The sequence below is a fragment of the Lampris incognitus genome, chromosome 10 (assembly GCF_029633865.1).
Source record: "Lampris incognitus isolate fLamInc1 chromosome 10, fLamInc1.hap2, whole genome shotgun sequence".
NCBI lineage: Eukaryota > Metazoa > Chordata > Actinopteri > Lampriformes > Lampridae > Lampris > Lampris incognitus.
In genome coordinates, this window is record NC_079220.1 from 30780536 (window position 1) to 30795389 (window position 14854).

At 45.5% G+C, this 14854-nt stretch overlaps 1 protein-coding gene across 1 annotated transcript in view; it reads right to left on the reverse strand.

Annotated features, from left to right (window-relative positions):
• Positions 1–12876: 12876 nt before the first annotated feature.
• The window catches only part of rnd2 (Rho family GTPase 2), a 56742-nt gene continuing 54764 nt past the window's right edge, over positions 12877–14854 (reverse strand). Inside the window, exon 5 of the mRNA XM_056287613.1 lies at positions 12877–14202. Within this exon, the coding sequence (XP_056143588.1) occupies positions 13933–14202 (270 nt within the window). The 3' untranslated portion in view covers positions 12877–13932. The remainder of the gene's footprint in view (positions 14203–14854) is intronic.

A 14854-nucleotide genomic window follows, 5' to 3' on the forward strand; every position in this document is an offset into this window, starting at 1 on the left:
CAGGGTTCAGGGTTGAGTTGGGAGACCTGTTCATCTCATCTCATCTCCCATCTCATTGTGGGGAGCCACATGCGACTGACTGGCTTGTAGAGGGTTGAATGCCTCTGGTGATGGGTGGACACTTCATTGGCCGATCAGTGACTTTCAGGAACTGTGGGCCTAGCGGAAGGAGAGGAACGGCGGCAGAGGGCGGGACTTGTGTGACTATGGCGAGAAGAAGAAGATGGCGGCTAACTGACGAAGACTGTTGAAGTGTAGATGAGAAGTTGATGTCTGATTGTGATAACGTCACCAAAAGGTTAGCAGCTGCAAAGCGGAGTTGTGTGAGTTCGGGTAGGCTGTCGAGACACAAGGAAATGAACGACGGCTGCCGTGTTTGAGGTGAACGGGCCGCGCTGCAGTAGGAGCGGCATCATCAGAATGTGTTCGGCGAGTTTGGATGTTTCTGCCCCGCTTTTCTCCCACCTCCCTCCTGTGAGTATTCCCTGCCGCTTAGCGTCGTCCACTTTAACACTGGGTTTAAGGAGGAATTCGTCTTAAAACAAGGATCTCGGCCATTGTTCGGCGCGCGGAACGGACACTGTTGACGGTTTAAATGAGTGGAAGTTTACGGACTTTATATACGAACTGTGCAACGGAATGTATGATGACTGTGCGATACCATGGTGACGTGTATTGTTGTGAGAAGTTGTTATTGCTGGAACAGCAGGTTGAGTGAGGTTGCAGCCCGGGTTTGACGTAACATTCAAAGTCTGGTTTTCAGGGGTAATGAGGGCATTAGGGTTACATCCTGGAAGTGCAGCCTTCACTTTCCCCCCCCTTCAATAGCAGAGTAAAGCAGGTTAGGAAGGAATTTCATACTGGAAATATGAATAAGGTTATTTTATTGTCCCAGGACGCTTAAAATAAACTCAACCGGTGTGAGAAAAGAGCGCATTTATTGATTTGAGTTTATACTGTTTGACGGTGTTTAGAGACACGGTGAAGGTTTCTTTTTTGGTTTTTTTTCCTGGAAACTAACTGTTGGGTTAAGTTGAAATAAATGTGTTATTGTTCCAGTTCACCATTCTACCTTTCTGTCTGCTAGCTAGAGAGAAAGGGGTGAGAAGCTGTGAGGTGGGTACACATTCACTTAGGCCTACACCAGCACACAAAATGCAACACCCCCAATACATGAGCACAGTTTACCCGTTACATCATCATCAGCCGCTTCTCCGGGGTCGGGTCGCGTCCCTCTCCGCAGCAACGCCCTCCAGCTCTTCCTGGTGGATCCCATGGTGTTCCCAGGCCAGATTGGACATGTAGTCCCTCCAGCAAGTTCGGGTCTACCCTGGCGTCTCCTCCCAGTTGGACGTGCTCGGAAAATCTCTGAAGGAAGGCGCCCAGGAGGCATCCCAACCCACCTCAACTGGCTCCTTTCAACGCGAAGCAGCAGCAGCTCTACTCCGAGCTCCCTCCAGATGTTTGAGCTCCTCACCCTATCTCTAAGGCTGAGCCCAGACACCCTACGAAGGAAACTCATTTCAGCCACTTGTATTCGCGATCTTGCCCTTTCGGTCACTACCCAAAGCTCATGACCATAGGTGAGGGTTGGAATGAAGATTGACTGGTAAATTGAGAGCTTTGCCTTCTGGCTCAGCTCCCTCTTAACCACTACGGTCCAGTACAATGTTCGCATTACTGCTGATGCTGCACCAAACCTCCCTCAATTCCCTCTGAGAATCACCACCTTAACGTGGTGGAAGGGTTTGGGTGTCCCGATGATCCTGGGAGCTGTGTTGTCAAGGGCAATAGCTCCTCGTAGGGTCTTCCATGGCAAATTGGTCCAAGGGGAGGGGCCAGATTAAGAGCGATTCCCAAGAAACCCAATGAAAGTACACTAGCAGAGCTACAACACCTCACCCGGAAAAGGGAAAGTGGGGTCCCCTCCTGAAGCCAGACCTGAGAAGGGAGCTCACCGGCGAGCGTCTGGTGGCCGGGCCTTGGCCCATGGGCCCAGTCAGGCCCGGCCCAGAAAAACAACGTGAAGCCACCGCCCCGTGGACCCACTGCACACGGGGATGAGCATTGGGGTAGGGTGCAATGCATAGGGTGCAATGCATTGGGGAGAAAAAGGGGGAGGGGGGAAGAAAAGTCAAATTTGTCCACACATATAGCTAAACATGAACACGCCCACATACATACATTTTTGGTGAGTTATTGTGAGCTAAGCAAGGTTTTCTGGTGCTCCACTGAGTCTGTGTGCTATTGCATTTCTTAGTGTGAGGACTTTGCCTATTGGCATGAGATTGTTCTGAATAGCAGTGGCGAGATAAGGACAACACGTGTGACCTCATCACGCGGGGCCACAGGAGGCAGGCTGAGGTGGCTGGAAGGTATGCAGCCAGGTAAACACTCATGCCTTTGCATCACATTGGTGTGTGCTCACTGACACCAAGGTCTGATTAGAAATGACTCAGTGGCTCTTCTGTAGCGATAAACAACCCACCTTCCCCGTTTCCTATGAGCCTCTCATCTTTCTCTCCTCTTTTTCGCTCTGTTATTTTGTTTGTTTGTTTGTTTGTTTTTTACCCTCTCCATCTGCTGTCATGTCTTTCTGAGTCGCTGTTGCTGTTGATGTTGAGAGTCTTGGTGCATTGTGTGCTTTGTGATTGACTCTCCTTGGCCAGGTAACTGACAGCAGGTTTTGGACAGTGCCAAGTTCATTAACATTCTGGAGCATCCCTGCAACGGTTGCCATGATGTCAGTGTTTCTGTGGAAACTCATTTGGGATCAGGGTCAGATTCACATTCTGCCTGGTGCTCACTCTTCATCCCATCTATTTGTCAGGCAGTAGCCTTTGAATACACTGCTGAATATTTTGTATTTTTTCTCTTCCCATTATGGCTGTAACAAACATTCACTAGTTGTATTCTTGGTACTTGCCATTGATTGTAAATACTGTGAGCTGCATCATGAAGTGAAAAATGGCAACAGCTGTGAGAAGAGACTAAACAGCATATTCGTTTTCTAATGTGTGTTTGATTGGCCAGTCCTGTCATAGCTCATTTAGTATCAAAGACCCTTCCAGTACCTGTGAGCCAAGGCAGATTTCAGTGACAGGTTCATCAGACAAGCTTGTTCTGGGGTACACATTCTCCCTCCCAGCTCGTCACATATGGACGCTTGTTGAGGACGACCTCTTCGTCGCTGTTCAACGCTCTAGGTACCCCTTTAATGTCAGCTTTCAACATGGAGGGTAATTGAAGGCACAAAACAAAACAAAACAAAACAAAACAAAAAATATTTGAGATTATCCCGACTGTTTTTTGTTATAGAAGTACAGAGTCTAAATCTGTCTTATATCTGTGTGCATTCATCAACATGATCTCACAGAAGTACGTGAAATGACCACGGCCTCTTAACAATCGCATTATGTGGTTGTGGCACGTATTATGTTGTGTTATAATTACGTGCCGGCACCAGGGACGATTTTTTTGTTCTCTTAAAAACACTGAATTGTGTGTGATATAACTCATTTTGATGTAATGAGGTTAGGGTTAGTGTTAGGGTTGTTTGTTTTTTGTGTGCCTATGAGTGATGTCAGTCCCTCCACATTGAAAGTTGATGTTAAAGGGGTACCTAGAGCGTTGAACAGTGATGAAGAGGTCGTCCTCAACAAGCGTCCACATGTGACGAGTTGGGAGTGAGAATGGGCTCTTCTGGGATACACAAGTGAGCATGGCTTTTGTTAAAGGGATATTTTTTTTTTCCAACCTGCATTTTATTTTCATAGTTTCTGCCATTGTGCATATTGTTCATGATATCATTTTACTCACCAGCTTCATTTTGGAGATATTGGACATGGGACCACTGCTAGACACAGCTTTATGGAGCTTTATGTTTCACAGGACATCAAAGCACCAACCTTAAATATGTCCTTTCAACAACAATGATGACCAAAAATAAAACAACAAAAAACTAGTGCATGATTTATCATTATCACTGGTTTTTCAGTTGCGTTTACCGGATAGTGTATCGATGCTTGCTGCTGCATATTGGTGTAGGCTGCTTATTCCTGCAAGTTGAACCAGGAAGTAGCTCAGCAATGCCATCGAACACTGATGATGTTGGACATTTCCGGTAATAACTTTAAACATTCACTTTGAAATATGTGGTTTAAGTTATTTGGAATGATCGGGATTTCACTCCTACCTAAAATGACCATTCAAAATACCACCGGTTTTTAAACTCTTTATTCTGTCAAGATAAATACTCAATTGAAAGATTAATGCACTGCACATGTTAGTGTGTCTGTTAAAAAACGACTGACACCAAAATCAGCATTTTAACAGCTAGGCTTCGGCATCCCCGCGACTCGAATTCGGATAAGCGGTTTGGATAATGGATTGATGGAGAGAGATGGTCAAACTTGAATAGCAAAATTGAAAAAGTGAAAATATTACCGTAAAACATAATGGAAAACACTTATTGCTAATCTAACAAACGTAACAAGGCCGTGAAATGTAAAAATGTGAAATGTAAAAAAAAAAAAACTGAAAATAACCGCTGAAACAGTCCCAAACAACGACCGGAACTTAAAAACGAACGCCCACAGTTTTCAAACTCTATATTCTGTCAAGATAAATACCCAGTTGAGATATTAATGCATTGCATGTGTTAGTGTGTCTGTTAAAAAACGACTGACACCATAATTAACATTTTAACAACGTTAATACTATTTTTCAAACAATTTAAAGTCACCGCTGTCCAAGGCCTGTAAATACTGCAACGCCTCGGTGGTAGTCATGGTGTGTCTAAACGGCGTCTGTAACCAGACATGCTGGCAATAATCAAAAATCAAGTTTAGACTATTACTCTGTACTGGAGAACGCTAGTGTGTTTCTTCGACAGAGCAATGAACGTTGCAAAGAAAATAACGCGACCAACACGTCATAAATATTGACATGACGCACATGATTACATGCAAATTATGCGAGGTCATTTTGACCGCTCATGGTTGTTTTATGTAGGTCTTATAACTTTTTTTGTGCAATTGATCTAAGACTCATTTTAATGCAAATATGTATACAATTTTAAGAGCATTCAGGGAGCGGCAGGTCTGTATTTTTTTTTCCGCAAAGTATCAAACTTTGAAAATCCAAAACTGTTAAAATGACCGGAACTTGTTGGAACTTGTTTGATATTTGTGTTCTGGTGGCCAGTAAGTTATTGTAAAGCTTAGTCCAGCTGTGTGTGGCCTTGAGTCCAAACTTGACAATGAAGCCAGTGAGTAAAATAATTACTTAACTGACATGCATGATGGTAAAACATAACACAAACAAGGGCATCCAGGTAGCGTAACGGTCCATTCCGTTGCCTACCAACATGGGGATTCTGGTTCGAATCCCCATGTTGCCTCCGGCTTGGTCGAGCATCCCTACAGACACAATTGGCCGTGTCTGCAGGTGGGAAGCCAGATGTGGGTATGTGTCCTGGTCGCTGCACTAGCGCCTCCTCTGGTCAGTCAGGGTGCTTGTTCGAGGGGGGAGGGGGAACTGATCAGTGATCCTCCCACGCGCTACGTCCCCTTGGCGAAAATCCTAAATGTCAGGTGAAAAGAAGTGGCTGGCGACTCAGCATGTATTGGAGGAGGCATGTGGTACGCTGCAGCCCTCCCGGTATCAGCAGAGGGGGTGGAGTAGCAACCGGGAAGGCTCAGAAGAGTGGGGTAATTGGCCAGATACATTTGGGGAGCAAAAGGTGGAGAAAAAAATCTCCCCCCCTGCCAAAAACAAACAAACAAAAAAACAAAACAAAAAAAGGTGGAAAAAAACGGAATTATCCTTTAAAGCCATAATAACCTTTATTGAGACATGGAGTTCTTGAAAGACTGCCTCCCTGGGAATTTGCACAATAAGCCAGTCAAGAGACCCTGCAGACAGAAAGCCCTCCTGAATGCCTCCCCCTCCCAGATGATAATGGCCTTTGTGATGGTGTTTTTGGCTGTCTCTGTCAATTATTTTCATATTGAAAGATGCAGCAACAGTATCAGTGGTACTCAATGGTGACGTTCCCCTGAAGATATGTAATATTAACTGCAAGAAATTTGTAATGAACCAATTCTTATTATGAGGCTGAGTCACTCCCCTGTGCAGGGCAGCATTAGCTGATTAGATTTGTTGGTTAGTTGTATGTGGAAGGCAAAAGAAACAGGCTCGTGACTGCAAGATTGTGATTTTAATCCCCTGACTAACAGGAAAAAAATGTGTGTGTGTTCTTTTGAGAATAATGCTTTCCCTTTTCTCAACAGCTGGTGCTGAAGTGCACTTGAGCATGGGCTTGCTCCCCCTCCTTCAATGCTGCTTCGTAGCCACAACAACACTCATTTGTCTGTCCATCTGTACACAATTCTATCCACCAAGTCTGCGAAAAAGTGTCAGCGTTTCAAAGACACATGAGCAACCATGATACTGAGCATATATAGAGAGATTATGTTGAAACTCTTGGTGGCAGAGTGGTTAGCGTGGTCGCCTCACAGCAAGAAGGTCCTGGGTTCGAGCCCTGGGGTAGTCCAACCTTGGGGGTCATCTCAGGTCGTCCTCTATGTGGAGTTTGCATGTTCTCCCTGTGTCTGTGTAGGTTTCCTCTGGGTGCTCCGATTTCCCCTCAAAGTCCAAAGACATGCAGGTCAGGCGAATCAGCTGTACTATATTATCCCTAGGTGTGTGGGTGTGTGTGTGTCTGTGTGTGTGTGTGGGCTCTGTGATGGAATGGCGGCCTGTCCAGGGTGTCTCCCTGCTTGCCGCCCAATGACTGCTGGGATAGGCTCCAGCATCTCTGCGACCCTGAGAGCAGGATAAGCAGTTTGAATAGTGGATGGATGTTGAAACTCGTGACTGTTGCCCTCTCTCAGGTACAGTGGTTTGCAGCCCATTGTGAGCAGCACCCTGTCTGAGTGGTTCAGCACTGCTGGCTCACAGAGAGAGAGTCTGGGGTTTGAATACAGCCCTTCATTAAGGAGTTTGCATGTTGTCCCAGTGTTTTTTGTGAGTGTCCTCTGGGTACTCAGATTCCTCCTCCCAGTCCAAGACATGTGGACTAAGGGAGTTAGAGACTCTAAATTACTCCCCAGTGTGAGTTTGCAGAACATGTATCTGTGCATGTCCTGCGATGGACCTCACATAATGCTCAGGATATCTTTGTTGTTTAAGTTTAAGACTTGCAAGTTTGCACATTTAACACTGACTTTGTGCCTGATGCCAGTTGAGCTGGACGCCAGAACTCTGGAAGCCTGATTGGATCCTTCAAGGTACAGGAATGAATAAATACACCCAAACACTGAAACCTTGTCAGTCCTCTCTAGTCTTTGTTGACATTGATTCAGCGTCCATGAACCCCAGTGTTGTCCCTCAACATTATTTGTGTCTTTTGCTATATCTGGAATTATTGATAGATGCATACCAATTGTTCATACCACGTTGCTGTAATTGTTTCCTGTAGTATGCTGCCTGGAGAATGCCACTTTTCACACCCCTTGAGGGTTTTTAGGCAATTCTACTTCACATTCTGTTTCCAATTATTATTATTAGGAGCCTCTGTGGACTATGATGTTTGCAGATGACTTTGTGATCTGTAGTGAGAGTAGGGTGCAGGTTGAGGAGAGCCTGGAGAGGTGGCGGTATCCACTGGAGATAAGAGGAATGAAAGTTAGTCGGAGCAAGACGGAATACCTATGTCTGAATGAGAGGGAGGACAGTGAAATGGCGAGGATGCAAGGAGTAGAGGTGACGAAGGCATATGAGTTTAAGTACTTGGGGTCAATTGTCCAAAGTAATGGGGAATGCAGGAGAGAGGTGAAGAAGAGCATGCAGGCAGGGTGGAGTGGGTGGGGAAGAGTGTCAGGAGAGATTTGCGACAGAAGGGTACCAGCAAGAGTTAAAGGGAAGGTTTACAAGTTGGTAATGAGACCAGCTATGTTATATGGTTTGAAGACAGTGGCACTGACGAAAGAGCTGGAGGTGGTATAGTTGAAGATGCTAAGATTTTCATTGGGAGTGACGAAGAAGAACAGGATTAAGAACGAGTATATTAGAGGGACCGCTCAGGTTGGATGGTTTGGAGACAAAGCAAGAGAGGCAAGATGGAGATGGCTTGGACATGTGTGGAGGAGAGATGTTGGGTATATTGGGAGAAGGATGCTGAATATGGAGCTGCCAGGGAAGAGGAAAAAAGGAAGGCCAAAGAGGAGGTTTATGGATGTGGTGAGGGAGGACATGCAGGTGGTTGGTGTGACAGAGGAAGATGCAGAGGACAGGAAGAGATGGAAACAGATGATCCTCTGTGGCGACCCCTAACGGGAGCCGCTGAAAGTAGTAGTAGTAGATTTATAACAGAATCTACTACTACTACTACTACTACTACTACTACTGCGCATGTCCTCCCTCACCACATCCATTTTCCAATTATATTAATATACATAGTATATTAACAATAATATACATATATTTCCAATTCTATATGTAGCTTTTTAAAATTTTTCATATGTGTAAATAAATAATCAATAAGAAAGTGTCTATTAGGCTGTGGACAACAAGTTCAGGACTCTGGGTTGCACACTGAATATCTATTGAATGTCCTCTTTTTAAACCTTATCAGTGAATTCAATGACTGCCGTACAGCTCAGCCATTCAATCACTTCATGTACAACCTCCTGTACCGGTGCTGGAACGTGTGTGCATCCTTCCGAAAACAGATGAGTAGGGGAAAAAAAGACCCCCAGCAATATCAATAACTTCCCCCTCCCCTCAATCTTTCCCTGACCTCCTTTTGATGGTGAGAAAGATAAGAGGATCTTCTCTCTGTAATAACATGCGGGCCTCAGAAGTGTGTGTGAAAACACTATCCAACACGAACACACACACACACACACACACACACACTCAAACACAGACTATATGAAAGCACACACTCACATTCTAATTAGCAGCTCTATTCCATAGTGGAGAAAACAGTAAACTGTGGGATGATTAGTCTCCACAGTCTGTGTTTTCATTGCTTAACCACCCAAGGGAGGGGCCCAGGTTCATCTTCACTTTGTTGAGTTTATCTGCTGGGAAACGGGAAACAATAAAGTTGAAAATCTTAAAATGTATCAGGGGGAAAGTCCTCGGATTAATATGCAGTTGGAGTCATTTGGCTGTGCAGTGCACTGATTATCAATTTCCAGACCACAAATGTGGGATGCATGGGTGTGTCCACCTATACAACTATGTGTACCTACCTGCCTGTGTGAACGTGTGTGTGTGCGCGCGTGTGTTTGAATTTGATAACACACTTTTCATGAAAAACATATATCGGCATACTCGGGAATTCTCTGAGGAATGTCCCGCCTCCTGTGTCGATGATGCCGGCTGTGGCAGTTAAGTGATAAGATGACCAGAGTGACCATGTTGGGTGGCTGAAAAATAGCAGGGAAGTGCAGGTTTGTCCAGAGTGCAGGAGCGGAGCGTGATCTCTTAAAGGCACTTCTAATCCCAGCGTCTCGGCAGTAAAGGCCAAATGGCTGATCACATCGCTGAAATGGAGTCAGAGCCATTCTCCAAAAATGAACCTGCCTGTGAGTGGGAGTTGATTGTCAGGATTAACTGAGAGGCAGGCTCCACGTTTTTCACACCACCACATGGAGGGCCACTTACACTGATGAGCTAAAACATTGCCACCACTCACAACTGAACCCGAATAACGCTGAACATCCCGAAACAAGGGCACATGTCAAGGTCAGGGTAGATTAGATGGTAAGCGAACAATCAGTTCTTCTAGTCAATGTGTTGGATACAGGAGAAATGGGCAGGAGTTAAAGACCCAAATGACTTTGACAAGGACAAAATTTTTAGGGCCAGACTACTGGATCAGAGTATTTCTGAAATAGCAAGGCTTGTGGGGTGCTCCCGGTCAGCAGTGGTGAGTACCTACTGACTGTGGTCCAAGGAGGGACAAACCACAAACTGGCAACAGGGTGTTGGGCACCCAAGGCTCATTGATGCGCAAGGGCAATGAAGGTTATCCCATCTGGTCTGAACTGACAGAAGGTCTACTGCAGCACAAATCACAGAAAATGTTAGGTTACAGGAGGAATGTGTCACAGTACACAGCGCATCACACCCTATTGCATATGGGGCTGTGTAGCCGCGGACCAATCAGAGTGCTCATGATGACCCCTGTCCACCATCGAAAATGCCTATAATGGGCATGTGAACATCAGAACTGGACCTTGGAACAGTAGAAGAAGGTCGCCCTGTCCAATGAGTCGCGCTTTCTTTCAGATCATTTGGATGGCTGTGTAGGTGTGCATCATTTACCCGGGGAAGTGATGGCACCAGGATGTGGGACGATAACAAGCCGGTGGAGGGAGTGTGATGCTCTGGGCAATGTTCTGCTGGGAAACCCTGAGTCTGGCCATTCACGTGGACATAAATTTGACATGTACCACCTACCTAAACATTGTTGCAGACCAGGTACACCCCTTCATGACAATGGTATTCCCTGATGGCAGTGGCCTCTTTCAGCAGGATAATGCGCTCTGCCACACTGCACACATTGTTCAGGATTGGTTTGAGGAACATGAAAAGAAGTTCAAGGTGTTGCCTTGGCCTCCAAATTCTCCAGATCTCAATCCGATTGAGCATCTGTGGGATGTGCTGGAGCAACAAGTCTGATCTACGGTGGCTCCACCTCGCAACTTACAGGAGTTGAAGGATATGCAGCTGTTTTGGTGCCAGACACTACAGGACACCTACGGGGATCTTGTCAAGTTCATGTCTTGGTGGTTCGGCACTGTTTTGGCGGCACATGAAGGACCAACAGCATATTAGGCATGGGGTCATAATGTATCGGCTCATCCGTGTAATCTCCATCTTCATAAATTGTCCACGTATGCTTATGGAGGACTGCTTCATTTGACGGATTGGAAATCCGATGGAGGAAATGCGAGGCAATTTGACAGAGATAAACCTCCCAGCTAAATGCATGCACAGAAAGAGTGGTGCCATGAGAGTAATCCTTTCAAGCATCAGTGTTGACTATACAGCAGGTCAGTTTTGCTCATGCTGTGCAGGCCAGCTTCCATCTCTGATGCTTATTTCCTGCCCCTGGTTACATCTTCTGACCTCTTAGTCCTGTGTCCACCCAAAAAAAAAAGCCCATCACCATTTCTTCATGTTAACTAAGCTCTTTGTCATTTTAGTAATTATTTGTGCATCTTTTTGACAACAAAGCTATGGGAAAACACAAACTGAAAGCACTGATGGTTCAAACTGCAATTCACTCAGTTTGGAGCTTATCGACTGCAAAACACACACACACACACACACACACACACACACACACACACACACACACACACACACACACACACACACACACACACACACACACACACACACACAAAGCTGTGATGTGAAACACAGATTGGCTGCCACACATACAGACCGGCTGCATAATGATAGACCAATAGGATGCTTTGATGCATGCTCAATAATCCAGGTAAGCAAATCACAGAAAGTCGAATCAGTTCATCTGGACACGTTTATTGAGCGAGAAACATTTCATCACTCATCTAATGCCCCATTTCCACTCCATCGTACCGGCTCAACTGGACTCGACTTGCAGAATGTCGTTTTCCATTACTGTAACAGTAGCCCCTCAGTGTAGCTGGTCTGCATTGATTTTGGTACCCGCTCCAGTTTTTTGGAACCTCGACAACGGTGGTACAAGAAAAATGGTAACGGTTACTAAAATGCCAGTACTTTCCAGTAATGGAAAACAAAAAAGTCAAGTCAAGTTGAGCCGGTACCATGTAGTGGAAAAGGGGCATAAGCGACCTCTTCAGCTTCAACTGACTGCAGGTATCTCACCCTTATAAACAATACACTTGCATAATGATGGAAACCAACGATCGGTTTCATATGCAAATTATCATGACCATGAACTAGAGTTACAATGGCCATGTGTACTATTCACAGAGGATTGGGGAATGTTTGCAATCACAGCATTGTAAGATGGTGACAGATGTACTCTTAGCCCCCCCCCCCTCCACGGTTCAGGGATGGTCATTCCCTCATCACATAGATGGCCTCTTTGACTCCCCGTTCAAACAAGCGTTCCTCCCTATCAAGGATGTGCACATCCTCATCCTTGAAAGAGTGGCCACTGGCCTGTAGATGGGTGTAGACTGTAGAGTCCTGGCCTGGCGCGTTAGCTCCCCTGTGTTGTGCCATCCTCTTAGCCAGTGTGTTTGGTTTAGTGCACATTGTCGTTGTAACTCTAGTTAATGGTCACGCCCATATTTGCATATGAAACCAATCGATGTTTACGGTCATTATGCCACAGTATTGTTTATAAGGGTGGGGATACATGCAGTCAGTTTAGACTGAAGAGGTCACTTAGATGAGTGATGAAACGTTTCTCTCAATAAATGTTGTGTCCAGATGAACTGACTCAACTTTCTGAGACCAATACAATATTTAATGGGTGCAGCAAAGGGGGAAAAAACAACAGCAAAGACATGTTCAGAGTCCCAGGGTCAAGCTGACAACAAAACATCCTCCTGCCAGGCTATAGCTTACATGTCATCTGTCAGACAGTCATTGAAGCTGATGTAATAGTAGGTAGTCACAAAGAGGAAAGCAGCAGCACAAGAAACATCAAATTTTTGTTATTGCTTGGCAGTGATGCATTTAAGTCATTTTTGACAACCCAGATCTGCACATAACCTTGTAAAAGCCATGGATCATTTCAAAATAAGAGGCAGGGCAACAGCGAGGCCACAGGGCTGGTTCAGTCCCCAGAAATGGCTGGCTGATATTTGTAGCGGTGTGGGCAGATACTCAGTGGAAGATGGACATCTTTATTGAGCTGTTGCAAGAAAATACACCGGTACAGACATTCACTTTGTTCATGTAAATGACATCACAGTGGATCTTTAAATCACATTGAAAAATAAAAAATAAAAAAACAGAGGAATCCTCCTCTTCCTATGCAGTCAAGCTGTTGCTTTATTTAAGATTTATTAAGTCAAAATACAGCAAAATAGCCCTAACATTTTACTGTCATTTCCCCCACAAAGAAACAACTTAAAATAATGACAACAGCAGTAACTTCAGTGAATCAAGTTGATATGATTAGAATTGATAAGAAAAGTGCTAAATTAAAAAAAAAACAAGAAAAAAAACATTTGTAGTGACTTTTTTGAACGAATGCACTTGTGGTTGTAATACTATCTGTGTAATAACTCGCACACCGTCATAGTATGTGATTCCAATCCTCTACATTGGCTTTAATAGTTCACTTCCGTCAGATCACAAAACCTATTTGTGAAAATCCATTTCCAGCATGGCTGCACGTGCTGGCCTCCCTCTCACACGTGGCAGTAGGAAGTCACTCCTCAGTAACGCCTGGCAACAAGCTCCGTGTCTGCACAGCAGTTGTCTTTAGAGAAAAACGTCCTTTTGATTCGCCAGTCTCCATTTCCGCTTTGCTTATTTCAACATGGCCACTGCGCCACCGTCTCGTAGAAGACGTTCCAGGACGTTTCACCTTCAACACCCAGAACACTGCACTTCCTGTATCACCGCTTCTTCCTGTCACGAGGCTTAGCTCAACTTGCCAGCGTTTAGAAACAACACAAATATGTAAACAACTTAAAAAAATATGTGCGCGTGTACACACACACACACACACACACACGCGCCCACACACATACACACAAGCGTACACCCAAAAAGAAATCCAAAGCATTTGTTTTCGCGAAGCAGTTTTTTTCCTTTTTCCTCAGCAGTGCAAAAACAGGTTTGTTTTTTTAAACAAAACAACAAAAATAATAAATAGAGTTCCTCTGTTATATGTTTCTGCGTTCATGTATATATTTATATTCATATTCAAACTAAAGGTCTCTACATTAGCGCACAACTCTTGGCTCGGTCCTTCCTCATGGCAGGGGCGGGGTCCATTTGCTCAGTCCGGCCCGGTAAGGGGGGGAGGGGCAGCTGTGACGCCCTCTTCAAGCCCTTGCGGGAGCTGCTGCGTTTTAGCTGCGGCTTGTGTGGCCGCCGCACCGACGCCAGCGTGGTGACGTGGAACACGTCCCTGACGCTGTTCTCCGAAACCTTGGAGGTGCACTCGACATAGGCCACCGCTCCGATCTGTCTGGCTATTGTGCTTCCCTGTGACAGCCGAGAGAGAAGAGATAAAAGCAGATGAGAACCGGGGGAAACAAAGAATATTCATGTTCAGTAGTCAACGTACCATCATCGTAAACAACAACACAACAACAAAACCTTTGTCATCATTTATTAATGGCACTGTCATCAACGCCAGTTATCATCATCATCATCATCACCACAATCATCATCATCAATGTATTGTAACGTGCATGGATAAGTAGACACGTTGGTCCTTGACTAATGGGTGGGACCCTGGTGGGACCCTTTAGTCGACTGGTTAACGTCGTCGCTTGCGGAGTGGGAATTACGGGTTCGCGTCCAGGCTGTGGCGACGGTTCCCGGGCTGCCCCACTAATTCGCTACATTGGTGTCAGAAGTGGAACCCAGCCACTGAGGATGCACAAGCCAGTGCATCCTTAGTGCCGGTCCCAAGCCCGGACAAATGGGGAGGGTTGCGTCAGGAAGGGCATCCGGCGTAAAATCTTTGCCAAATCAAATATGCGGATCATAAATAAGACTTACATACCGGATCGGTCGAGGCCCGGGTTACCAACGACCGCCACCGGTACTGTTAACCAGCAGGGTGTCGGTGGAAACTATGCTACTGTTGGGCGAAGGAGAAGGAGAGGGGGAAAGCATGTCCAGAGGCAGC